This window comes from Ursus americanus, chromosome 22, assembly GCF_024610735.1.
Source record: "Ursus americanus isolate L20-20 chromosome 22, mUrsAme1.1.p, whole genome shotgun sequence".
Taxonomy (NCBI): domain Eukaryota; kingdom Metazoa; phylum Chordata; class Mammalia; order Carnivora; family Ursidae; genus Ursus; species Ursus americanus.
Window position 1 is genome coordinate 53,407,097 of NC_142148.1, and position 27,669 is coordinate 53,434,765.

Consider the following 27,669-nt stretch of genomic DNA (forward strand, 5'->3'; position numbering starts at 1 on the left):
TTTTTTTTAATTTTTTTATTATATTAGTCACTATACAGTGCATCCCTAGTTTTTGATGTAAAGTTCCATGACTCATTACTTGCGTATAACACCCAGTGCACCATGCAATACGTGCCCTCCTAGAGGTCATTCTTAAAAACATCTCGGGTAACAGCTTTCTTTCTGGGCCAGACCTCCTATCTAAATTCTTTTAGATATTTAAGAGAAAAATAAAAGTTTTTCTTGAATCTGCTGGGTCTAGATTGTCGTTAGCTCAAAATAGTCCACATGCCAAAGTTGCATATTTCGGGGTCATGTATTTTACTCCCTCTTCCCTAGGAAGTTTCACAGTCCAGAAATCAAGCTGCTAGATTGCTCCATCTCACTGAACCAGGCTCTCAGTCCCGGTTGTCAATGAGTTCAGTTAGACAGTTGTGTCTCATTTCAGGAGGCAGTGTTGCAGGTGGGCTCCCAAAGTTAGGCCTGTGGTGGAAGAAATCAGGTATTTAATAAAAAGCATTTCTGTGGAAATAAAAAATAGTGGTTAATGATTGGAGCAGATCATAATCCCAGTTCCTGTGTTCTGAAGGCAGCCAGTTGACAAGATTTCTAGATGTCTGGCTTGAAGCACCTTCAGACAGAGTGAAAGCAGGCAGCGGCAAACTGATAGGTTTTCCTGTTGCGGTTTCAATGTCTTTGGTGATCTTTCTGAGTGGTCCACACAGCAGCAGGCATGAAGATTATCTGTACACGAGCTGTTGTGGTGATTGCTTTGAAGTTGTTACCAAAGCATCCAGCCTAGGTTGCATGGCTTTGAAAAGAGAGCAGTTTTAATTCTCAGTGATTCCAAGTCAGAGGGGTGAGAGGAAAAACTGGAAATGTTAATTTGAAGAGTTACAGCCAAATATCGGAGGAAGGTAGAATAATGAGGATCCAGTCCCAACTTACAGGCAGAAAACAAAACCTCAAAGACAGCAGGAGTAGAATCTAATACCCACAAGTGTATGTGGTTTCTACTGAAACGTAATTTTTCTTTCTACAGTCAACCCATTTCTACCAAAGATAACCACAATAAGACTAATTTGTTTGCAGATTAAGTCTAGTGTCAATAAAGTTGGTCTGATTACTTGCATAAGTGCAGCAAGAATAGTGATTGACCATTTAGGCTCTTTTAATCCTCTTTGCCAGAACTTTTCATAAGGAATCTCAGATTGAAGTTTTTAAAAACCTCTTGAAGCTAGAAGGTCAAGTCCAGGCCATCAGACTTCACCTGCAATGCCTTTAGATTTGGGTGAATGCTTTCTTCTAGAGATCCCCAAAATATTATGGGTTCCTGTGCCTGCCAGGAAACAACCTTGTTTACTCACCTGGTAAGGATGCTGGGAATCCTGCAAGCAAGGTACCAGGCTGATTTTTACAAGGGACTTCATTGGCTTCATAAAGTCACCCTTAGTTCTTTAAAGCTGTCTGGTCATATCTGAATTTACACACATCCTTCTCAAATATGACATTCCAGTCAAAGCCTTGGTAATATAACCAGTGTTTGCAGTTGTATCCTGGAGACAGAAGGAGAACAGATTCTTCCTGAACTTACGCACATAACCATATTGCCATGAAAATAATAGTAGTCACTGTTTCCAAACGTGGAAGGATTAGGTAGAGAGAAAAAGTAATTGTAAATATCTGTATAAATCTGGAAAAATGAAACATAAAAGAAGAGGCAGGGTTTCAAACAAAAACGTATAAGAATTATAATCCTCCTCTGTTTATTCAGTTCCATATAATTAATAGTTGTTCCCCTTAAATCCAGTTTTCCCTTTTGTTCTGGAAATTCTTACCTAGCCCAGTTTTATGGTCTTTAAGGTTATCAGAAACCTCCTGGTTTCTGACAAGTTTTTGACATGTCCACTTGTTAAAAGTCCTTTTCTTGAATCTCCTTGAAGGGAAGTGCTTTTGCGGGAACGCTTTTACAAAGCATCAGAGTGATACAGTAACTGTCAGTGACAAAAGACTTAAGAGGCCCATTGTTAAAGATCTGATGAGAGATCATTGTAGCAGAATTGACAAGTCTGGTTATTTCTGTGGTAAGCAGTATTTTAAGGTAATAGCTAGAATTATGACTGATAACATTATACCTGGGCATATCAAAATTTTAGGAATTTCATACAATTTCTGTGATACTTATGTTAATAACATTTACCTGTATGGTAGAAGCTAGGAAGGCTTATCATCACTTGTTTGACATGCCTACCAGGTAATTTAACATACCAGATAAACTCAGTACCAACATTTATTTTTTGTAACGAGAGAGCGCATATTTTTTTAAATGTTCTAGGGGCCCTCTTGAGAATCTCAAACTGAGTTTAAGGCCATAAAAAAATTAATTTAGCATTTGATTTTGGAAATTTGTCGAAAATATCACAAGATTTGGACACTTGACTAAATAGGATCACAGATCATTATGAAGCATTACTTATCTGTTTAACCAAAGTGACAAAGGATTTTAAGGGCAAATACAGAACGTTATGTAGTTGTGAGCAAAGCGGATCAAAGACCTGATAAAACACGGAAATTATTTTGATAAAACATAATCTGCTTTTTGAAGACTGGTTACTTAGAAGGTGACAAAAAGCCTTTCACAGTCTTATCAGGAGCAGGCCACTCCCAAAAAACTATCCTTTCAGCGGGTGAAAGAACATTCAATTTTGGTTTTGTATAAGTACACTACTGATTTTAAAGCTTCATTTTATAACTGTTAAATTCATTCAGTTTTAGTCAACCACGCCAGGTAAGATTTTCTGTCTCTGTATTTCTAGCTTTCCATTTAATCTGTCTTTATCTTCTTCTTTCCCATCTGGAAATAACCAGTTTTACTTGGAACAAATTTACTTTGCCTTATTTTCCCTTAACACAAATGCCTCTTCATACCTCATACCTCTTCTTACCAAAAACACATCTTACTTTCCTTGCATACAGACTTGTTTCTCTTATATTATTTCTAGTAATTTTAGTTACATATATTAGTTAGAATTAACCCTTAGAACCCTTGACTAAGAAGTAAGCAGTAGTGAACTGTCATACCAGCATTGTTTGGAATGGCAAACTTATGAATACGTATAATGATTTCTAGAGACATATGCTTACTCATGACCCAAATGCCTTTTAGTTCTTCTGTAAAAGGAAGTAATAGTGTATAAATCTTTGTTCAGCAGTTAAAAGTGTATAAACCTATGTTTGGTGTTTTATTTATTTGGTCTGGATATTCAGTGAATTTAACTTAATTCATCATTTAGCAAAAGTTTAAAGCTTCAGCTTATCTGAAAGATTTGGGAAACTAATTTTTAAGTACACATACCATAAAACATACTTATTGTTAAAAGTTCACCTAAAAATTTTATTTAATTGTTCTTAACAACTGTGTTTAGACTGCTTCATGAGACACTAGACAAAGTCAGCCATCATCCCAAACTGTTTCTTGCTGACAAATTTTTTTTAATTTTTTTTATTATATTATGTTAGTCACTGTACAGTACATCCCTGGTTTCTGATGTAAAGTTCGATGATTCATTAGTTGCCTATAACACCCAGTGCACCATGCAATACGTGCCCTCCTTACTATCCATCACCAGCCTATCCCATTCCCCCACCCCCTCCCCTCTGAAGCCCTCAGTTTGTTTCTCAGAGTCCATAGTCTCTCATGCTTCATTCCCCCTTCTGATTACCCCCCCTTTCTTTATCCCTTTCTTCTCCTACCGATCTTCCTAGTTCTTATGTTCCATAGATTAGAGAAACCATATAATTGTCTTTCTCTGCTTGACTTATTTCACTTAGCATTATCTCCTCCAGTGCCATCCATGTTGCAGCAAATGTTGAGAAGTCGATCTTTCTGATAGCTGAGTAATATTCCAGTGTATATATGGACCACAACTTCTTAATCCAGTCATCTGTTGAAGGGCATCTCGGCTCCTTCCACAATTTAGCTATTGTGGACAATGCTGCTATGAACATTGGGGTGCATGTGGCCCTTCTCTTCACTATGTCTGTATCTTTGGGGTAAATACCCAGTAGTGCAATGGCTCTATAGGGTAGCTCAATTTTTAACTTTTTAAGGGACCTCCACACTGTTTTCCAGAGTGGCTGTACCAACTTGCATTCCCACCAACAATGTAGGAGGGATCCCCTTTCTCCACATCCTCTCCAACAATTGTTGTTTCTTGCCTTGTCAATTTTTGCCATTCTAACTGGCGTAAGGTGGTATCTTAGTGTGGTTTTGATTTGAATTTCCCTGATGGCTAATGACTTTGAACATTTTTTCATGTGTCTGTTAGCCATTTGTATGTCTTCATTGGAAAAGTGTCTGTTCATATCTTCTGCCCATTTTATGATTTGTTTATTGTTTCTCGCGTATTGAGTTTGAGAAGTTCTTTGTAGATCTTGGATACTAGTCTTTTATCTGTAGTATCGTTTGCAAATATCTTCTCCCATTCCGTGGGCTGCCTCTTAGTTTTTTTGACTGTTTCCTTGGCTGTGCAGAAGCTTTTTATCTTGATGAAGTCCCACAAGTTCATTTTTTCTTTTGTTTCTCCTGCCTTTGGAGATGTGTCATGAAAAAGGTTGCTTTGGCCGATGTCGTAGAGGTTGCTGCCTATGTTCTCCTCTAGGATGTTGATGGATTCCTGTCTCACATCGAGTTCTTTCATCCATTTGGAGTTAATCTTTGTGTATGGTGTGAGAGAGTGGTCAAGTTTCATTCTTTTGCATGTAGCTGTCCAATTTTCCCAGCACCATTTATTGAAGAGACTGTCTTTTTTCTACCGGATGTTTTTTCCTGCTTTATCAAAGATTAGTTGCCCAAAGAGCCGAGGGTCCATTTCTGGGTTCTCTATTCTGTTCCATTGGTCTATGTGTCTGTTTTTGTGCCAGTACCATGCTGTCTTTGTGATCACAGCTTTGTAGTACAGCTCGAAATCCGGCATTGTGATGCCCCCAGCTTTGTTTTTCCTTTTCAACAGTTCCTTGGAGATTCGGGGTCTTTTCTGGTTCCATACAAATTTAAGAACTATTTTTTCCAGTTCTTTGAAAAATGTCCTCGGTATTTTGATCGGGATAGCATTGAAAGTGTAGATTACTCTGGGTAGCATGGACATGTTAACTATGTTAATTCTTCTGATCCATGAGCATGGAATATTTTTCCATCTTTTTGTGTCTTCCTCAATGTCTTTCAAGAGTGATATTTGTAGTTTCTAGAATATAGGCCCTTTACGTCTCTGGTTAATTCCAAGGTAACGTATGGTTTTTGGTGCTATTGTAAATGGGATGGATTCCGTAATGTCTCTTTCTTCAGTCTCATTATTCATGTATAGAAATACAACTGATTTCTGAGCATTGATTTTGTATCCCGCCACATTACTGAATTGCTCTATAAGTTCTAGTAGTTTGGGAGTGGATTCCTTTGGGTTTTCCATATAGAGTATCATGTCATCTGCGAAGAGAGACATTTTGACATCTTCTTTGCCGATTTGGAGACCTTTTATCCCTTTTTGTTGTCTGATTGCTGCTGCAAGGACTTCTAGTACTAAGTTGAAGAATAATAGTGAGAGTGGGCATCCTTGTCGTGTTCCTGATCTTAAGGGAAAGGCTTCCAGCTTTTCCCCCATTGAGAATGGTATTTGCTGTAGGCTTTTCGTAGGTGGTTTTTATGAGATTGAGAAATGTACCCTCTATTCCTACACTCTGAAGGGTTTTAATCAGGAAAGGATGCTGTATTTTGTCCAATGCTTTTTCTGCATCTATTGAGAGAATCATATGATTTTTGAATTTTTCCTTCTGGATAAAATCTAAGATACTGATAGATTTGCAAATGTTGAACCACCCTTGCATCCCAGGAATGAATCCCACTTGGTCAAGATGAATAATCCTTTTAATGTACTGTTGGATTCTATTAGCCAGGATCTTGTTGAGGATTTTGGCGTCCACATTCATTAGGGAAATTGGTCTGTAATTTTCCTTTCTGATGGGGTCTTTGCCTGGTTTGGGGATCAAGGTAATATTGGCCTCATAGAATGAGTTTGGTAGCTTTTCTTCTGTTTCTATTTTTTGAAATAGCTTTAGGAGAATAGGTATTATTTCTTCTTTGAATGTTTGGTAGAATTCCCCAGGAAAACCGTCCAGGCCTGGAGTTTTGCTTTTTGGAAGGTTGTTTATCACTGTTTCAATCCCTTCATAATTAATTGGCCTGTTTAAAAAATCAATTTCTTCCTGTTTCAGTCTTGGTAGTTTATAGGTTTCCAGGAAGGCCTCCATCTCTTCGAGATTGCTTAATTTATTGGCATAAAGCTGTTGATAAAAGTTTTTAATAATCCTTCCAATTTGATTGGTGTTGGTTGTGACCTCTCCTTTTTCATTCATAATTTTATTTATTTTTTTATTTTTTTAAAGATTTTATTTATTTATGTGACAGAGAGACAGCCAGCGAGAGAGGGAACAGAGCAGGTGAGTAAGAGAGGAAGAAGCAGGCTCCCAGCAGAGGAGCCCGATGTGGGACTCGATCCCGGAACGCTGGGATCACGCCCTGAGCCGAAGGCAGACGCTTTAACGACTGCACTACCCAGGCGCCCCTCATTCATAATTTTATTAATTTGGGTCCTTTCTCTATTCTTTTGGATAAGTCTTGCCAGTGGTCTGTCAATTTTATTAATTCTCTCAAAGAACCAGCTTCTAGTTCTGTTGATTTGCTCTACTGTACTCCTGGTTTCTAATTCATTGATTTCTGCTCTAATCTTGGTCAACTGCTTCCTCGCGCGTGGATTAGGCCTGTCCCTCTGTTGCTGTTCCAGCTTCTTGAAGTGAGAATATAAAAACTGCATTTTAGATTTTTCTGTTCTTTTGAGTGAGGCTTGGATGGCTTGTATTTCCCCCTTAGGACTGCCTTTGCAGTATCCCCTAGGTTTTGGACCATTGTGTTTTCATTCTCTTTGGTCTCCATAAATTGTTTAAATTGATTTTTGATTTCCTGGTTTATCGAATCATTCCTGAGCAGGATGGCTCTTAGTCTCCAAGTGTTTGAGTTTCTTCCAAATTTTTCCTTGTGGTTGAGTTCCAATTTCAAAGCATTGTGGTCTGAGAATATGCAGGGAATAATTTCAGTCTTTTGGTATCGGTTGAGACCTGTTTTGTGACCCTAGAACATGGTCTATTCTTGAGGATGTTCCATGGGTATTAGAATAGAATGAGTATTCTTTGGTTCTGGGGTGTAGTGTTCTATATATATCTATGAGGTCCAACTCGTCGAGTATGGCATTCAAAGCTCTTGTTTCTCTGTTGATTTTCTGCTCCGGTGCTCTGTCTATTTCTGATAGTGGAGTGTTGAGGTCCCCTACTATTAGCATATTTTTATCTCTATATCTCTTTATTGTGGTTAAGAGTTGACTTGTGTATCTTGCTGCTCCCCTGGTGGGGACATATATATTTATAATTGTCATATCCACTTGTTGGATACATCCTTTAAGAATAATATAGTGCCTTTCTGTGTCTCTAACTATAGTCTTTAGTTTAATATCCAATCTGTCTGATATGAGAATTGCTACCCCAGCTTTCTTTTGAGATCCATTGGCATGAAAGATGGTACTCCATCCCTTTGCTTTCAGTCTGAATGTATCTTTAGGTTCAAAATGAGTCTCTTTTAGACAGCAAATGGATGGGTCATGTCTTTTTATCCAATCTGCAACCCTGTGGCGTTTATGGGAGCATTTAGGCCATTTACATTGAGCCTGATAATTGAGAGATATGATTTTAGTGATGCCATGTTGCCAGTAAGGTCTTTGTTTCTATAGATTGTGGCTTTCTGTTCTGTATCACTCTTGGGGCCTTTTTACTTTTATAGAACCCCCCTTAATATCTCCTGTAGGGCTGGTTCCATGGTTACGAAATTGGTCAATGACTGGCGATTCTGGAAGGTCTTTATTTCCCCATCAATTCTGAATGACAGCCTTGCTGGATAAAGGATCCTTGGCTGCATGTTTTTCTCTGAAAGAGCTTTAAAAATGCCCCCCTAACCCTTTCTCTCATTCCTGGTCTGTGTAGACAGGTCTGACGTAATTCTGATACCTTTGCCTTGGTACGTGAGAAATTTCTTTGCCCTGGCCGCTTTCAATAGTGTATCCTTGGATCTAATATTTGCGAAATGCACTATGATGTGACGTGGCGTAGGTTTGTCATGGTTGATCTTGGGAGGGGTTCTCTCTGCCTCTTGGACACGAATGTTTGTTTCCCTTGCTAGATTAGGGAAGTTTTACAATTTGTTCAAATATCTCTTCTAGACCTCTGTTTTTCTCCACCCCCTCGGGGATGCCGATGATTCTGACATTGGAACGTTTCATTGAGTCAGTAATCTCCCGTAACCTACATTCTTGTGATTGGATTTTTTAAGTCAAGTTTCTATTTTAGCTTTCTCTTCTACTAACCCATCCTTCAATTCGCTGATACGTTCTTCTGCCTCATTCATCCTGGCCGTCAGAGCCTCTAGTTTTGACTGCATTTGGTTCATAGAAGTTTTAATTTCTGCCAGATTCGCTCTCATTTCCGCCCTTAGCGATTCTATATTCTCATTAACATTTTCGTTAATACTTTTTTCAAGTCTACACATCATCTTGACCATTGTTACTCTGAATTCCATTTCTGATAATTTGGTTATATCCATATCCATTAGTTCTGTGGCAGAGGCCACAGACTCATTGTCTTTTCTTTGGTGGGGGGGATTTTTCCTTCTTGTCATTCTGATGAGGAGAGGTTGCAGAGTTGTCCAGAGCCCAAATTATTGACCGGGACCCAGGCAGTGCGCCCTTGTTTTATAGGGATCTTAGGGATGTGGGCTTCTTGATTTTTCAGCCTGCCTTCTGGGGAGGGGCCAGCTGCGCTGATACTCAGGCAACCTTGTTTGGGTAGAGTCTCCGTGTCCCCTGCGAGGGGGGATGGGGATGGGCACCCTGTGAGCCGGTATTTCCAGGCTTTTGTTCTCTGGTGGCTTTCCCTGGCGGTTTGCTGTGCGTCTTCTGAGAGTCAGAGCAGCAGTGGCCGAATCTCAGCCTCTGTCTCAAAACAGAGGGATCGCGGACTGTTCTCCGCTGATGTTCCGGCCACTTTAACTCTGTTTCTGTTGGTGCTGCTCAACCCTGCAGTGTCCTGGGATGTGTGCCCAACACCTGGCGTCCCAGCCCTCACTTCCAGGGCTGGCGCGTCTCTGTCCTTTGTGTTTCTAACACCGCCAGCCGCCAGCCACCCCCGCGCGCTCCCGTTGCTCCCGGTCTTAGTCTGGTTCCAGTGAGTGCACCGGAGCTCTGCTTCAGTCTGGTGGCGTTCGCTCCCCGGCTCACGGTCTCAGTCCGCTCTCTCGCGGGTGCCTGTCCACAAGTCCACCCGCTCCCCCGTGCAGGTGGCTACCGCTTCCTGGCGCCCGAACGCGGCGGCTTCCTCCCCCTTCCGTTTATCTTCCGATATCTGTGCGTGGTTTCATGGCTCCCCTGCTCTCCGTGTCGTACCTCAATACTCAGCACTGGAGATGTTCATTTGTAGAGATCCAGATGTATCTTCCTGCGTCTCAGGCTGATTCCGTGGATGTTCAGGCTGGTCTGGTACCTATCCAACTCGACTCAGGGAACCGGCTGAAAAAGGGGTCCCCTACTCCTCCGCCATCTTAACTCCAACCTCTGCTGACAAATTTTTGTAAGAGATAGCATGAACTCATTTGACCTTTAGTAAACTGAGGTAGAATAAAAGTATTATATTTCATACTGATAACTTCTGAAGACACGCCTGTCTTAACAAACTTAAACTAGTTTTTATTTACTACACATTAATACTAGATCACATGAACTTGAAAACCATTTGGGTTTCTTTTTTTTTAAAGATTTTATTTTTTAATTTTTTTTTAAGTAAACCGTACACCCAACGTAGGACTCGAACCCATGACCCCAAGATCAAGAGTCACAGACTCCACCAACTGAGCCTGGCAGGGGTCCCTTTTTTATTGCATTTCTGAGAATTCAATTTATATAAGCACTTAATTTCTTTAAATCAATTAAGTAGAGCTTTTTTACAAATTAATGATGTTGACCTAAAAGATGACACCCAACTTCAGCAGAGATATGTAAAATACAGAAACATATAGATGCAAACTGAGACCTCACAGCTTCCATGCACTTAAAATTTCCCATGAGCCCAAGTTCCAAGTGACAATCCCTCTTTTGTTTTTCTTCTGATAAGAATTACCTCCCTGAATTTTGTACTTTAACTTTTAAATCTCAAAGGCACAAGGAAAAATGCAAGTTACAGGTCTTTTAAGATAAATTGGGGCAGGGCGGGAGGGGGCATTGGAACAGGTGAACTTTGAGCGGCCTCTAGAGCTGTGTTTTTAGTTTTGCAAAGATTTGTAAGACGAGTACAGTTGCTGTCAATTCCGTAAAGAATAGGCTTGCAGCCTAAATGATATCATAGGTTGATCCACCCATCCAACCACATTATCTTCAATATGTTTTTATATCAGAGAGCTTTGGAATGTTTTAGCAAAGCCTTTTACAGAGGCTTTTTTCTTTCCCTGGGTACATAGTTTCATTTTAGCTTACGGGAGGAGACCTAAAAAATCCTATCAGGTTTTGAATATCAGCTTCCAGTCTGGACAGTCTCCAACCACAGAGCTATTTAAAAAACTCTTAAATATCTTGTCATTTTTCACTCAGGACAAACAGCAGATGTTTTCCGGGATTAATGGAGTGTGCCTTTGTAAAGTCTGTATAAAACATTTTAACAAAGGCCTTCTTTCTGAGTGCACATTTCAACCTTAGACCTTTACCTTAGGAAGAAAAGCCTGTCAGCCCCTAACATGAGCCTTCAGCTGATCATCTGTAGGAAGGCCTAGGAGAAATGCTAGTCGTCTGTTTTCTGCGCCGGAGGTGGGGGCGGGGTGTGTGCTGGTTCCAGCGGCTGTCTGGCTTGTCTGATAACTCCAATATAATCATACTCATGGGAAGAACCCCTTTAGCAGCCAAACAAGAGGGGGGGTTGTGATGGACATCAGCCTGTTTAATTCAATTTAAAGTTTAATTTGGTAGGATCCTCTAAAAGTCAAGGCTTTTAAGGGCTTGATAATTTTAAAACTATGAATTATTGGGTGGGGGCCTAGGCTATAGCTGCAAAGGCCATTGCCCAGGAAGGCCTGAAGCTGGCAGAGCCTGATTATGGAGCCCTGCAAAATGAGCCTTCTATGTAAGCCTTATTATCTACCTTGGGTGCTTCTGTTAAATTTGCTTTCTGGCTTTTAGTATTTACGTGAGTGACCTGTATACCCTGGGCTTAGAGATGAGGCCAGAATGCTCTCTAAATCTTACAGGAAAAGGGAAGCGAAAATAAGCAACTGGGTGTTTAAGGGATTTTCTGGGGAAGGTGGAGGAGTTTGGGAGTTAAGAGAATTTGCTGAGGAGACAGGGCCAGATTTTAAGAAGGGAAATTTATGTTGGATGGGGACTTTAATTTTTCTTCTAAGTCTAATTTCTCTTCTCCCCCTTCCCCATCTTACTAAGGGAGTCCCTAAAGCTTAGCTGTTACATCTCTTTGTGTCTATTTTTTTTTAACTTGGTTTTTCCATAGGTATAAATAAGACACTTACTTAGGATGAGAGCTCTCAAAAGTATTTTTCTTTCTTTCAAATATTGTCAATTCAAAAGATCCATTGTCTGGCCATTGGTGAGCAGGATCTTGTATTAATCTCAACAGTGACACAAACCAATAAGCCTTTTTATGGCTTAACCATGAATACAAGACGTGTCCGAAAAGAGGGTGCAAAAGATGCAGCCCTTATAAGATCCAGAAAGTTTACTCCCAGAAATAGTCTAAGAAAGTAAAGCCCTTTGTTGTTATAGGCAGTCAGAATGGTGTAGTGAAAATGCTCTCTAGTTTCCTGTGAAAACTGAGGCCCCTCTAGTCACAGACCTGTGAATCTGTGACACCAGGCAGGTACTACTAGAATGGGACTTTTCCAGCACTAACAAAACAGTGAAGGCGAGATGACAGAAACCCCTTATGGACCAGGACCCCCGTAACAAACTCTCCTGAGACCTGGCACACTCGGACAGAAAGTGCTGCTCGTTTCTTAAAGTCTCAGAACTCCGGGCTACTCAACTGGCCACCAAGACACATGTAATATGTGCAGAGAGAACATTCTCACTGGTCATGAAGACAGGATCTCAAGACATGAACAGGATGAAAGGAAAACCCCTCATAGACACGTTAACAGTTTTAGCTGAGCCTTTGGTGTCTCAGAGCCAAACTGTACCGAAGAGGGATGTGCTGCTGGGTTGGAGATTGCCAGGTGTTTTACAGAGTTCCTTGTATGAAAATGTTCTTGAGTTTGACAGGTGACCTAGTATCAACCCGGCCTGTAGTGTGACTAACTCACCCTAACACAATGCAGGAGTCTTTGGGTTAGGTAGGGAGTGCTCTGACAGCTTTTAAGTTCTCAACCCATGCCCACCAGTTTTGCGGCTTTGCTTCCAAGATGTCCCTTAGTAACTAACTGCCTTCACCTCATGTGCACATTGACTCGCAGCAACATTTGTCTAAACAGACACTGGCCTGGTGAGAGCTGTGAACTCACCAGTCTGTGAGTCCCGCTTGAACAGCAGGCTTATGGGGCCTAGGCCTGCATTCTACCCTGTGGTTTTCATTCTTATGACGAATGACAAAACAGACAAGAGACAAAAAAAAAAAAAAAAAAAAGCAGTGACCATCTCTGGGATGAAATGCATGAATAAAAGAGTCAAGAGTACTCATAATAAATCTTTACCAGTCGCTATACCCAAGGAACTGGTTCCACAAATATTTTCTCCTGCTAATCTAAATTTAGAAGGGCCGGGGGAGATTCTCACCACTTCCTTCCACTAGACCCTGCAGGCAGAGATCCAGGACCCTGATGTGATAAGAATTCTTACCTTCTGCTGCACCTGTCAGAGCTCTCAGGCTCTCACAGCTGCCGCAGCCCCAGAACAGGCAGTATGAAGCCAATGAAGTTTCTCCTGGCTGGCTCACCAGCTATTGGGGAGGAAAGATTTTTGTCCTGCCCTTCTAGGTTCTTTTGGCTAGTCTATTAATTAAACCGACATAAGGCAGATTAATAGGAGAAAAGCAATGTATACATTTGCATATGTATGGGAGCCCCAGAAGAAACTGACACCAAAGGACAAGTTGGGCAACTGAGGCTATGTATGTCATCTTGAGCTAAGGAGTAGGCTAGGGGCCTGGGGGCTTTAAAGGGGAGGAGGGTGATTCACGGGACAAAAGAAGAACAGATGTTTGGTCATTAGATGTTTGCCCTTCCATACAGTGGTCATTTAGATAAAAACTTAACCTCTGATAATAACTCTTTCTAGGCCAGACCCCCTACTTAAATTTTCTTAGGTAGTTAAGGAAGAAGTAAAAACCTCCCCTTCAGTAGCGTACAGGCCTCCCCTCAGCAGAATCCGCATCCCAGTCTTACTGTGGTAATGTGGTTTTCTTCTTCTTTATCTGTTTATTTCAGCTGAGCATGGAAAGGAGTTGGTCAGCCCTTGTTTGTCTCCAGGTTTCACAGGAGAGTGGGAGCATGCTGAGATAACATACAGAATTTCAGGACAGAAGGCAGGTACGGTGGGCTTCTCGTCTGTCAGTCGTGTGTAAGGGTTAAGAACGGCAGCCTGCCCTCTCTCTCCCATACCTTCCAAATACCTCGGAGAAGCAGGAAGGCTGGCACCAAACCTCCTCACAGACAAGCCCATACTTGTCAAGGAAATGGAAGTAGGGCTGTGAATCGTCAGGGCTGCAGGAGGCCCTTGCCAGAACACACTGGGAGCCACTGGCTCTCACAGGGTTTCTCTGCACAAGGCTCCCTTGTCTGTTGCCACATGCTTTCTTCCAAAAGACTGCATTTCCCAACAAGCCTCCAGTGAGGAAGGACCTGAGCATTCTGCTGCTCCAAGACAAACGGCCAAGCTGGGGCTGTTGGCCCAGTAGCAATGTGAGTGCGTCTCTGAATTGAGTGAGAAACAGCTTCTCCTTTAGTGGAATTACCCGTCACCTCACACTGCCTGGTGTGCACAGGAGAGGCTGCTCTGGGCTCCGTAGCCCCCGGCCCGTGACAGTGGGTGTGCTGTCCCACCAGCCTGGCCCCTCTCGTACCCCGTGGGTGGTCTTTGTTACCCTGTGCTCCTTTAGGTTGTACTAATAGAAACACTGAAATATTGTTTCCACTCTGGACACGTGGGCAAGAAGTTTGTCTGCCTTTGGTAACAGAGGTATTTCTACTCACATTTCTGGCACCAGATGTGTGGGGGTTTTCCCCACACCAGCCAATTCTCCATCCATGAATAATTCTATTCAGACTCTCCCTGGAGTTAATGTAGACCACAGAGGTTAAGGGCTCAGTCCCACAAGGCTGCCCCCACCCACCCTCCACTTCAGATGCAAATAGCAAGTCCTAGGCCTCCTCTATTTCTGACCAGCTGACTACAGATTGAGGGTTCCCACAAACCGCCCCCAAATAATTTGCCAGAAGAGCTCACAGAACTCAGGAAGGCACTTTACTTACTATCACTATTTTATTATAAAAGATACAACTCTGGAACAGCCGAACGGAAGAGACGCATAGAGCAAGGTGTTGGGGAAGGGGTGCGGAGCCTCCACAGGCTAGGATCACCACTTCCCAGCCCCTGTATGTGCTCACCACCCAGGAGGCTCATTGAACCCATCCTTTAGGGTTCTGGGAAGCTTCACTATGCAGACGTTAATTAATGAAGTCATTGGCTGCTGATTTAACTCAATCCCCAACCCCTACCCTCCCTGAGGTTGGAGAGTGGGGCTGAAGGTTCCAACCCTCTAATCACATGGTTGCCTCCTCTGACAACTAGCGTCCATCCTGAAGCCACCTGGGGACCCACCGACAAGAGTCCCCTCATTCACATAAACTCAGGTATGCTTGAAAAAGGGGCTTATCCTGAATAACGGAAGATGCTCATCTCATCCCCATCACTCAGGAAATCCCGAGGGTTTTGGAAGCTCTGTGTCCAGAACCAGGAACAAAGCAAATATTTGTTTCTTATTATCTGTTGACCGTGGAGGTCACTGTGACTCAGCCAGCCACTCAGCACTTGATAGGCGTCAGGCCCTGCAGCAGCCACTGGCACACAACTGACACTTCAGTGAGAGGAGTTGTTAAAACACATGAGAAAGTAACTCGAGGGTAAAAACAGAAGGGGGAGGAGGGCTGAGGGGAAGATTGCAGTTTTAAATATGATGGCCAGGGAAGGCTGCGTGGGATGGTGTTTGAGCCAAGACATGAAGAGATGGGGAATGAGCCACACGGATCTAAAGCAGCACTTCTCCAGGCCGGAGGAGCGGCACGTGCAAAGGCCCTGGAGTGGCTGCTGTGTTTAAGGAGCGAGAAGGAGGGTGTGTGGCTGTCCTGACAAGGGAGAGTGGGGAGAAATGAGGCCCAACAGGCAAGGGCTCGGGGAGAACTGGCTGGAGCTGCCTTGAGGCCATGGGCAGGTGTGCTGGTGGAGATGGGAAGCCAAGTCTAGGGGTGGGTCGTAGGATATCTACATCTGTTTACCTCTGGGGCTCTCTGTTGTCATTCTTCCAAGCAAGGGTTTAATGATCTCAGCCATGTGAGCTTGACAAGCTATCTGTTAGGCCTCTGTTTCCTCATGTGTGAATAAGGAGGTTGCAGGCCAGGCCTCACCTCCGAAGTGGCTGATGGGACCTAGTAAGGCCCTGCATGTTTAGACCTCAGCAAGGGCCGGCGGAAAGTAAGCAGTGTGAACCTGAACCCACTGGGCTACGTCAGGACAGCTGCCTGTGCCCCGCTGGAGGCTGGTGTCCTCCGGGGTTGAGGCCATGCCATCTCTAGCCGTCTTCACACTGGGTTTCTCTCCCTTGACTTGGGCCCACCGGTGCCATGGCTTCTGAAAGGTTGCTATTGGCGTGTGTGGTGTTGATGAGCACCCGGACTCGGGGTGGCTGCTGTGCAGGCTTCTTGTCCTGCCTCACCCTCCAGGTCAAGGTCTGTGCGGACCAGGTGCTGAGCCCCCTAACCATTGTCTTTGTGCTTTTCTTTTGCCCCAGCAGTGAACCTCCACAAGCTGTGTGCCAGCCGAGTATCGGAAATCCTTCGAAACAAAGTGCACAGAACGGAAGAAGTGAAGGACGTGGATTTTTATGCTTTTTCCTACTATTACGACCTTGCAGCAAATGTTGGCCTCATAGGTAAGGGTGGGGCTGAGGTGTAGATTCTCTGGGCAGAGGGCCCGCAGCAGAGAGTAATCATGTTGCCAGTCACTCTCACAGTAACAGAAGTAGACCAGAGGGCAGGTGTCTTGTCGTCCTTGGAGGAAGTAATAAGCCCCCCTTTATAAATAAATCGGGTCTTTGAGCCACTTAATAAAGTTACATTGTCAGTACAGGAACGGTTACTTGCTGTCAGGTTGTTCTGCTCTAAGGCAGATCTGACTCACCTATGTAACCAACCCTTAGTCGTTCCTGCCTGGCCTCAGGTCTCTGGCTGAGGGAGCCCTTTATGACGTGGTCACGTGGCCATCTTTTCCCATATGGCACCCAGGCTGCCATGGGGAGGGGTCCGCGTACTCCACAGACCACCCTCCGGAGCTTATGGGCACCGTGGTGTCTCAAGGCCCACTGAGCCACCTGCTGCCCAGGCCCAGTGTACAACACATCCAGCCAGGGGGGCGGGGGGGGGGGCGGGTAGAGGTGGAAGGTGACCTCTTCACCCCTTGCTTAGGCCCAGGTCTCTCTGGCACAGAGCAAGGTCCCTGGGGTGCCTCCCAGTAGCTGGCCCCATAGCTACTTGGCCTGCTAGGCCCGAGGGCCCCTGCGGGCTATCCATAGCTGGAGCAGTGGTTCGTTGATCTGTACTCTCCCGACTGTGCCACCAGCTGCGGACATCACAACGCTCAGGGTCTACTACACACAAACCCGGCCCGACAGTGTGCTGGGGGCTCCACCCTTTCAGTCTAGCTCGAAGAGACCCTCTCCCCAGTATCACCCCATCAGTTTGGGGCCCTTCACCCTGGCTTTGGGTTGCCCTTCCCCTAGGGGACCGACATCGTCCCAGACTGACGTTAGGAGATGCTGGGCTGTTCAGAAAGCTCTTCCAACTCCCTTTTGTGGTCACACATGGCTCTGAAAGAGCTGCTTGGGTCTGTTTTCAGAAATGGAATCCATCTTCAACAATGACATTTGCTGACTGAGCAAATGCCCAAAGTCAAGGAAAAGTCAGTGCACTAAGCAGCTGCCTCCTACGAAGCATAAATGTGTGGGACAGCTCGAGAACTCTCTATCAAATGTAGAGGTTTTGGGGTGCATTGAAGAAACAGTTGCCATTCTTGAGAGTTGGGGGACACAGCTTTCATGCCTCCTTCCCTGGAAATGTCACAGAGGCCTAGGGCCACTCTCTTCTGAAGAGCCCTGTAAAGGCTCCACCCATTTGATCTAAGACCCAACAAACCACTTCTTGGCTTTTTTTTATAGAATATTTTTTCTGCATTCAGAAACTTGATACCAGAATACCACTGCTGAACTCAGGGCCACAGCTCGAGAAAACATGTCCAATTCTGTGCTTTGTTTTTTGAACTTAAAACGAAGAGATTGCTCAGTCTGTAGGGTCCAGGGCTCCTGGCGACCTTCCTGCAAGGGACCCTCGAAGACCCATGACTGCTAGTATCCCCATGTGGTCCAGCATGGGACACTTGCCCATCCCCAGCCACGTCACCTCAGACACATGACCAGTGCATGTGGGGCCACTGCCCTGCTTATGCCCAGGCTTGCAGCCAGCCTCGACGTGCCGCCCCATGTCATCCTCTCTTGAGTGCCAGCCTCAGGGCATTGGTGGCATTGCCTGCTCCAGGGATGCTAGTACAGACCGGGTGCTTGGTCTTGTCCACAGATGTGGAGAAGGGAGGCAGCCTCGTCGTAGGAGACTTTGATATCGCAGCCAAGTATGGTGAGTAGCGGTTGCACTGCCTGGGTGAGAAGGGCCAGGGTGGGAGGTAGGGACCCTGTCCCACCGTGAGGCAGGCAGCTTGGTATTTGTGAGGCAGTACTGGGAGCTCCCAGGTTTGGTTCCTGATTCAGCCAGCCAGATGAGTGTTCAGAGGTATGAGAGGGTACTTGGGGTCACTGTGCTGGGCCCAGACCACAGGTCCACCACGTCCTATGTGGCCACAGCAGGGGGAGGGGGAGCCTCAGTGTCCCCAACTCTGAAGTGCATATTTCTAGTCCTAGGGTTGTTAGGAACGGGCTCCCTGGATTTCACTTTTTCTGACACCTCTTCACTGTAGCTCAGGTGATCGTTACAGGGATTTCCTCTGAAAGTGTCCCAGCAAATTCACAGTTGTCACAGCAGACGCAGTGTGTGGGGGGGTGAGGAGCTCTTCCCCTTGGATTTGCAGGTGGCTGCCCCCTTCCTCTCCTTTGTCCATCACAATCCAGCAGGCGGGGTATGAAGTGAAGACTGGCTGTAAATGTGTTTCTCTGGAGAAAGTCCTTTCTCCCTCCCCTCCCCCCAGGTGGCTTTTTTTCTTTAAGCTTTCTTGTTGCTTACTGGTTTATCCCATGGACACCTGATGGCCATGACTCGTCAACAGGAGAAGGTTCTGAGCAGAATTTTGGGAAGGCTGCCTCAAGAATAAGAGGAGAATGTTCTGAGACAGCTTTGTTGGTGTTTACGTTCCCCAGAAAGCCCAGATTCACACCTGGGAGAGGTGCCCAGAGTCTCCGGTACAGATTGTGGCCTTTGGTTCATGACACCAAAACAAGATACAAGTCCTTCTTGGTCTTGGAGGCCGAGCCCAGTGGAGACTGGTTGGCCTTGAGACCCTACCTTTTGGTGTACTCTTGTTGAATCATCTTCCTTCTCTAGGCTGTAATCTTGTCTAAACCAGTGAGAACCAGTGAGGACCTGGGACCAGCACAGAGCCTAGCACAGAGTGGGCACCTGGAGTGGGTAGAGCCAGTCTCCCCGGCCCCCTCCCCCTCCTGCCCCTGCCTGGGAGTGAACCACCTGGAATCTGATTGGGAAAGCTCTCTCTCGCCCCCAGTGTGCCGGACGGCAGAGACCCAGCCGCAGGGCAACCCCTTTCTGTGCATGGACCTTACCTACATCAGCCTCCTGCTCCAAGAGTTTGGCTTCCCCGAGAACAAAGTGCTAAAGGTAAGGACTGTCTCTAGGGTGCCCCTCTATGGCCTGAGGGCTGGGGGCACTGCTTCTAGCCTCCCAACCATGCCCACTCTGCCCATCCCTTTGTGTTTTCAAGCTGACTCGGAAAATCAACAATGTTGAGACCAGCTGGGCTCTGGGGGCCATTTTTCATTACATCGACTCCCTGAGCAGACAGAAGAGTCCAGCTTTGTAGCGGCCAAGCCACCCCTGCCATCCTCACAGAAACAGCTCCGTCTCCATGGGAACAGACCTTCGTGAGAATAGACCTTTGTGGAACCCCTTGAAATGTTGGGAGGAAGCCAGTGCTTAGGCTGCCACCCTTCTCCCTTTGGCATTGCAGACCTGCCCCTGGACAGACAGAGGGCTGCAGCGTGACCCAGGCCCAGTGCCTCCTGCCTTGGCTCCACGTGGACAGTGAACCAGACAGGGCAAAGGATGCATGCCAAGGCCGGGGTGATCCAGCCACGCCATCCCTGACCTGTCCCTGTCTGCAGGGTTGGTGTGGTTACAATATGTGTCTCTTTGAGAGGAGTCTTATTTTATCTCCCTGCCCCTGTCTGGTCCCTCCTCCCCAGGGCAGACCTTCACCTTGTCCCAAGAGACTCGGCGGGGAGGTTGTACAGGCCGTTCTGGCTGCTCTCAGGGTGGGCCAGGTGCAACCACCATGCCCTCTGGGGCAGGGGGTCTGGCAGATATGAATGTGTTTGCCGCCTCCTTGGATGTGGATGTGTGAGGTCACCCAGAGGTCTGTTTTTTCAGGTTCTTAGATGGCTCGGAGCTAACTGACAGAGTTGGCCCTTTGAATAGGAAGAGGGGCTGGGGGAAATACCTCTCCTGCGCCCCAGCCTTACAGAGGAGGTCTGAATGTGAGCGTGAACTGCTTATAATATTTATGGCTGTGCTGTGTGAGTGACGTCGTCTCCGTCGTGTGGTGCTGAGTGTTTGTGTGGCAACTGTGTTCTGAGCCCCAGTGGATACGTCACGGCTGTGAGCCGTTTGCAGCTGAGCAGTATGGAAGACGCACACCACCTCCTGTGCGTCAGGCAGGCTGCAGTCCCTGCAACCGTCTTCTGGCTCTGCTGGGGTGCAGGGCCATGCCCATCCCCTGGGGGCTCCACAGGACATGGGCCCAGACTCCTGCACTGGGGTGTGAGCTCTGTGAGACCTGGGCCCCGGGGTCACAGTCGTTCCTGGCGGTAAATGTATGGTACATGGAATAAGCTAAACATCATGTGTTCCACTCAAAATAAAGGATTTACAAGGGTTTCTGGTCTGGTGACTCCTCTCGGTGAGTGTCAGCAATGTTCATCGACCCCCGCACTGGCGGGAAAGCCCCTGAGGTCCCTGTTTATTGTAGTTGGAACAAAGAACTGCCCAGACTGGGTGACAGATGGCACATTAGGTCTTCTCAGTGTGCCTTTTGAGGAGACAACCACAGGACACACGGTGTTGCTGTGGTGGCAGGCTCTGGAGGTCCAGGCTGTTCTAGGGGAGCCACTCGCCTTCCCAGGGGAGCTCCGCTCCTCCCTGGGACTGCGACCCGCAGCACATGCAGCATGCTGTGTTTGATGAGGACCTGGCTTTAATCTGGGACAGCTGGAAGGGGGTTGCATGCCAGAGAAAGACTAGGCAGAAGCACAGGGGTCTGGCCCCTTGACTGCCTGGGGCCGCAGCAGGACTACGAGGGACGTGACTGCCGAATGAGCCCACAAGGGGAGGCTTGTGGTGGAAGAGGGCTCTGCAGAACGCTGCAGGAGGTTGGTTTCACTCCTTACCTCCAAGAGCCCTTTGGGCGGAGGCAGGGAGGGGTCCAAGCGTAAAATCTTCTTTGATGTTGGAGAAGTGCTGTGCACACAGGACATGACAGGGGAGCAGTTCTCCCCTTTTCTGAGGGTCCTAATCTGGTGGTCAATTCCAGAAGGCTGGAGGGAAACACCCCCCGCCCCAGACAGAAACCACTGACAAGATGAGGCTAGCCACCAAAACTTAAACCCTGGGGCAGAGGTCTGGAGGTGTACGTGTGACATGAGCAGAAAAAGACAAAGCAAGAAAGCGGCTTCCCCTAAATAAAAAAGCCACCTTTGGGCTACAGCTAGGAAACCTTTGCTTGACAAGGGCAGGAAAATCCAGCTTCCAGCACCTCATCACCCCTGCCTGGGTCTCCCCAGCCTTTTCCTTCCATAATATCTAACAGTTTTAAATATTTAAAGAACTCCAGAGGCCAGGAATCAAATATGCATGAAGGTAAAAGTGAAAATTGATTTGGTCCATTTATAGGTTAGTGATCTCACATCTGAAAAATGGAAACAACTGGAAGTTTCCCAAAGGATCACCAAATAAGTCATGGAATATTTTTAGGCCCAGCAAAGTATGCAAGTCATTTTGCTCTGTCTTTTGTGATTATAAAGTAGGCTCTTGTTTTTTAAAAAAGTCGCTACATACGCACATCCAAACACGTAAAAGATGCAAACTAGTGAGGCAGTAAGCATTTTGTCACGTCCGGTGTGCCCACCTCAGAGAAGACGCGCGTCTCTGTGCCCACGTGTCCTGCCCCTTCCTGTCCTCGGAACGGCGATACTGTCCGTACACCCTGAGCTGCCTCCGTCTTGCAGTGGCTGGTGGCAGTCCCGCGTCTGGATGACAGGACCCCGTGGCATCAGGTGGTTTCCAGTCCCGCATCCCTGTGCGTGAGCCATCCTGGCATTGCCAGATGCCAGGCCTGGGGTGTTTTGCACTGTGACCATGTTGTCAGTGTTCCCTTCGACTCCACTGGCAGCTTCCGTGCCAGATTCCCTGAGCTCGCCTCACTGGCAAGGCTGCGGCCACACTGTTCGCTCTGCCTTACTGGCCAGTTAAAAAATAACTGGTAATTTTAGTCTACACTGACCTAATTCATCTTGTATGTATGTCCAAGAGCATTTCCTTTTCAATGAAACATCTGTCCGTGTCCCACACCAATTTTTCTGAGAGACTGTGGTCATTCTCTTACTGGTTTTAGGAGATTTTTATACGTTAAGGAAATTAGCCATTGCGATCGAATGTGTTGCAAAATTTCCCCCATTTTACTATTACTTTTTGACTCTATGGTGTTTTCTTCAATGCACAATTTTACTATTTTTATGTATATAATTTATATTTTTGTACAACTTAATCATGATGATTTCCAGGTTTTGTGTCATAATTAGAAAGGCTTCTCCACTGACATAGTTTTAAAAGTTAACAGTGTTTTTGGGTGTTTGTTTTTTGTTGTTGTTGTTACTTGAAGAACTCCCAGTACATGTTTAGGAATGCCCTCAGGCAAGCAAATCACTGTTTCAAGGTGGATTTGATTTTTAGAACAGTTTCAGAGTCACTGGAAGGCAAATGTGATATTCAAACTGGGATAATACCATTTTTGGATAAGATCAAGGCAGTTTCAGAGGGGCCCTTTCAGAAGCGTGCAGAATCATAGCGTCAGGAGCAGTCTCCCCGGGAAGCCACAGCACGTGCAGTGTAGTAAGTGTTTTCATGACTTGTCTGGAGAGCACGAGGTGTGAGGAACGACTGGAGCCCCTGGGGCAGTCCGTTCATGTTTGCGGAGGAAAAACCTCCCCCCCCGCTGCCCACTCAGGCCTCTGACACGAGACGCGCAGGGTCTACCCCAGGCCCAGCAATGCTGTGGCACCAGCTGGGTGGCCTGACCCTGTCTACCTGCAGTTAGTGCAGACCACACAGGTGACCCCACCCCCACTTCAGGCTCCAGGCACGGATCTAGCCTGACACCTGTGCTTCTGACCAGCTGGCTCTAAGTCAGTGGTTTCCAGCCCCACATTGGGTGGAGAGATTACTTAAAAATAAAATCTTAGAACAAAAACCAGAAGCTCTCTGAACCCCTGCTTGGGATTTTTATAGAGGCTTTAGTATGTGGGCTTGATTAAATCATTGACTGTTGGTGATGGTCAGTCTCCAGCCCCTCTCCCCTACCAGAGGTCAGGGACAGGGGAGGCTGAAAGTTCCAACCTGCCTTTCTTTTTTAAGATTTATTTATTTTAGAGAGAGAGTGCGGTGGGAGGGGGGAGGCAGAGGGAGAGAATCTTCAAGCAGACTCCCCACTGAGCACGGAGCCTGACATGGGACTTGATCTCACAACCCATGAGATCATGACCTGAGCTGAAACCAAGAGTTGGACACTCAACTAACTGAGCCACCCAGGCGTCGGTTTTCCTTGGCAACTCTCCCCCATCCTTTGGCCACCTAGGGGCTCTCCATAAATCACCTCATTAACATAAATTCAGATGTGGTTGAATGAGCTGTGGTTGAATGGAACCTGGGACAAAAGACCTAAGTATTTTAACAAAAGATACTCCCATTGCCCTTCATGCTCAAGAAATCCCAAGGGTTTGGGGAGCTGTGAGCCAGGAGCCGGAACGAAGGCCAAATCTGTTTCCTATTACAAGTCACATGCACTGTCCTGGAAAGAGAGGCTTTAGGGTGGATGGGTCTCTGACAGCATCTTCAGTATTATGAGGGTTGTGAGACCCTGGCCTTGCCTGTGTTGCTGCAGAGGCCAGAGCTCAGACACTTGGGCCCAAGTTACAGGGAAGTGTTTTCAGGTTTCTGATAAGGAAAGATGTCCTAAAAGACAGGGTCTCAGTCGTGTGTATCCCTGCCCTGTCAGCACTCAAGGGTGCTTGAGAAGGGCTTCCTGCCCAGAGAAGAGGTCGGAATCAGGCACCTGCAAAACCTCTTCACGATCTTTGGATTCACCTTGAGAATGATCTTGAACGTCAGGACCAGGTAGGCATACTTGAATTTTGAGTTGACGTAATGACAGTGGCTTTGTTATGGAGTGCTCACTACGCCTCAGGCCCAGGTGATTTCATCGTTGTGGCAGCCCACGGAGCAGGTACTGATGAGGAGCTCAAGGTCAGTGAGGGAGGAGTGAACGGCCCCACTCAGACCCGGATCTGGAGGCTTCCAAGCCCCAAACCAGGGTGCCGCATTGCATCCAAAGTCAAAGGCGTTAAAAGGCCTTACACAAAGCTGTTTATCAAAAGCAGGTCTCTGCTAAAGAATCCGTGATCATGGTAATAATGTATTTTGTAATATTTGGAAAAGTAGTTATACTGTCAAGAGAAATTAAAACTAACTCTGGGCCTAACTGCCCCTTTATCATTTTGACAGCCTGATTCCTGCTTTTCCGTGTTATTGACTGGTGGATAGAGGTTTCCGCTTACGAGCTTGAGTGCAGCTCTGTAATCTGCGTGTCTGCCTCCGGATTCACACAGCGCAGAGCAGACATCCCTATATGGCGTCCTGCCTGGAGAAGCCTCTCAAGGTCAGAAGGGTGCCAGAGCCGCATTTTATGGTGTGGAACACAGGGCAGTGGGATGGCTCCAAACCACTTCCAGGTGTAAGGTGCTCAGAGAAAACCAGCTTCGTGGTTTCCCAGATCCGTCCGGAGGTCAGCTAAGGATCAGATGGTTTTGCAAGTAAAAATGCTGAAGTTCAGGGGGCTACAGGGCTTGTCTTAAAGCAGCAAGAAGTGGGAACGTAAACCAGGGTTTTCAGTTTGCTGGGGATGAAGAGATTTTAAGGACTCTCCATCCACAAATAACGTTCATTATTTGCCAGTAACAGTGAAAGAAGTCCTGACATGTCCTGCATCGCGGATGAACCTTGAAAACATTAGGCTAGTCAGTGAGAGAAGCCAGACACAGAGATCGCATATCCCATGATTCTGCGCGTAGACAGTGTCCAGAACAGACAACTGCAGCGTACGGCAAGCAGATTGGTGGTTAGCCGGGTGAGGGGCAGAGAATCGGGTGTAGCTACTGAGTGGTCTGGGCACAGGGTTTTGGGGGGGTGATAGGAAGGTTCTAAACTTAGATTATCTTGATGGGTGTGCACGTCTGCAGATATACTAAAGACCATTGAATCATGCACTTTAAATGGGTGACTTTATGGTGTAAATACAGCACTTTAAAAAATGAGGACTGGAGGGGCAGCTGGGTGACTCAGTCAGTTGAGCATCCAACTCGTAATTTCAGATCAGGTCATGGTCTCAGGGTTGTGAGCTGGAGCTCTGCATCAGGCTCCGTGCTGGGTGTGTGTGTAATCTGCTTGGGATTCTCTCTTTCCCTCTGCCCCTCCCCACCCATCTCTCTCCCTCTCAAATAATTAAGTAATCTAAAAAAATGAGGATGGGAACTCCAAAAGGGCAAAAGCCTAAAGCAGCAGGTTTCCCTTAAGTGGGTGTAACTGACATGTAACATTACGTGAGTTTCCGATGTGCAACATAATGATTTCATATTTGTACACATTGCAAAATGACCACCGTACTAAGTCTAGTTATGATCTGTCACCATACATAGTTAGAAATATTCTTCTTTTCTTTTTTTTAAGATGTCATTTATCTATTTGAAAGAGAGAGAGTGAATGAGAGAGAGAGCATGAGCAGGGGGAGAGGGAGAAGCAGACCCCCCTGCTGAGCAGGGAGCCCGACACGGGGCTCAATCCCAGGACCCTGGGATCACGGACCAAGCCACTCAGGCACCCCAGAAATATTTTTTTAGACATTTTTTTCTTGTGATGAGGACTATTCAGATTTATTCCCTCAGCAAATTTCAAATAAACAACACAGTATTATTAACTAGAGTCACCGTGTTGTACATGACATCCCCAGAACTTGATTATTTTGTGATTTTTTTGACCATCCTTTTCCATTTTGCCCACCCCCGGGCCCCTGCGTCTGACCACCACGTGTCTGTTCTCTGCACTTGTGGGCTTGGGCTTCTCTGTTTCGTTTGTTTTGTTCTGTTTTTTTTAGATTCTACATATAAATGAGACCATATGGTATGTGTCTTTCTCTGACTTATTTCACTTAGCATGATGCCTGCAAGGTCCATCCACATTGTCACAATGGCAAGAGTCCACTCTTTTTACGGCTAAATAATAGTCCATCATAAGATAAACACACAGACACATACACCACACACACCACGTCTTCTTTATCCATTCATCCATTGATGAACACTTAGGATGTTGCCCTATCTTGCTTACTGTAAATAATGCTACAGTGAACATGGGGGTATATATAGCTTTTTGAGTTAATGTCTCGGTTGTATTCAGTAAATACCTAGAAGTAGAATTGCCGGATCATCTGGTAGCTCTATTTTTAACTTTTTGAGGAAGCTCCATACTGTTTTCCACAGTGGCTGCACCAGTTTGCATTCCCACCAACAGGGCACAAGGGTTCCTTTCTCTCCACATTCTCTCTGAAACTCATTATTTCTTCCCTTTTTGATAATAGCCATTCTGACAGGTGTGAGGTGATGTCTCCTTGTGGTTGTGATTTGCATTTCCTTGATGACTGATGTTGAGTATCTTTTCACGTGTCTGTTGGCCGTCTGGATGTCTTCGGGAAACTGTCAGTTCAGATCCTCTGCGCATTTTTAAATTAGATTATTTGTCTTTTTTGCTATTGAGTTGTATGATTTCTTTATATATTTTGGATATTAACCCCTTATCAGATATGATTTGCAAATATTTTCTCCCATTCAGTAGGTTGCTTTTTTGTGTGGTTGATGATTTCCTTTGCTGTGCAAAAGCTTTTGAAAGACCTGTACACAGAAAACCATAAGACACTGATGAAAGAAATCAAAGAAAGGGGCGCCTGGGTGGCACAGCGGTTAAGCGTCTGCCTTCGGCTCAGGGCGTGATCCCGGCGTTGTGGGATCGAGCCCCACGTCGGGCTCCTCTGCTATGAGCCTGCTTCTTCCTCTCCCACTCCCCCTGCTTGTGTTCCCTCTCTCACTGGCTGTCTCTATCTCTGTCAAATAAATAAATAAAAATCTAAAAAAAAAAAAAAAAAAAAAAAAGAAATCAAAGAAAACACAAATCAATGAAAAGATATTCCATGTTTATGGATTAGAAGAATTAATATTGTTAAAATGTCCATACTATCCAAATCAATGTACAGATTCAATGCAATGCCTATCAAAACTCCTCACAGAAAAAACAATCCCAATTTGTATGGAAACATAAAACAACCAAACAACCAAAGCAATCTTGGGAAAGAAGAGCAAAGTTAGAGAACAAAGCCCTGATTTCAAACTGTGTTGTAAAGCTGTAGTAATCAAAACAGTGTGTCACGGGGTTTGAAGTGGTAGGGTTTGGATCCAACAGCCAAGAAGGAATTCTTGCGACATCTTCTGTGCAGAAAGGTGGTTTATTAAAGCACAAGGACAGGGCCCGTGGGCAGAAAGGGCTGCCCTCGGGTCATGACGAGGGGCTGATTACATGCTTTCAAGCTGGGAGGGCATTCGGGATCGCGCAAGCCTCCAAGGTATTTTGGAAACAAGGTTTCCAGGATCCTGAGGGGGCTAGCTCTTGTTAGGAAAAGGTCGTTTATTATTGTTTAGTAAACCCGCAGTCATGAGACCCTTCAGATG

General features: G+C 45.7%; 1 protein-coding gene across 10 annotated transcripts in view; it reads left to right on the plus strand.

The window, feature by feature from the left end:
* Positions 1-25,868, plus strand: part of ENTPD6 (ectonucleoside triphosphate diphosphohydrolase 6) — a 53,427-nt gene extending 27,559 nt beyond the window's left edge. For 4 of the 10 annotated variants that reach the window (XM_045810885.2, XM_045810886.2, XM_045810887.2 and 1 more), the window contains exons 10-14: positions 13,547-13,648; positions 16,126-16,266; positions 17,963-18,019; positions 19,116-19,228; positions 19,332-20,503. In XM_045810885.2, coding sequence (XP_045666841.2) covers positions 13,547-13,648; positions 16,126-16,266; positions 17,963-18,019; positions 19,116-19,228; positions 19,332-19,430 — 512 coding nt within the window. In that variant the 3' untranslated portion in view covers positions 19,431-20,503. Of the gene's footprint in view, positions 1-13,546; positions 13,649-16,125; positions 16,267-17,962; positions 18,020-19,115; positions 19,229-19,331; positions 20,504-24,400 lie in introns of those variants that run through there. The other 6 variants (XM_045810890.2, XM_045810888.2, XM_045810893.2 and 3 more) reach the window with 6 other exon arrangements.
* Positions 25,869-27,669: the final 1,801 nt, after the last annotated feature.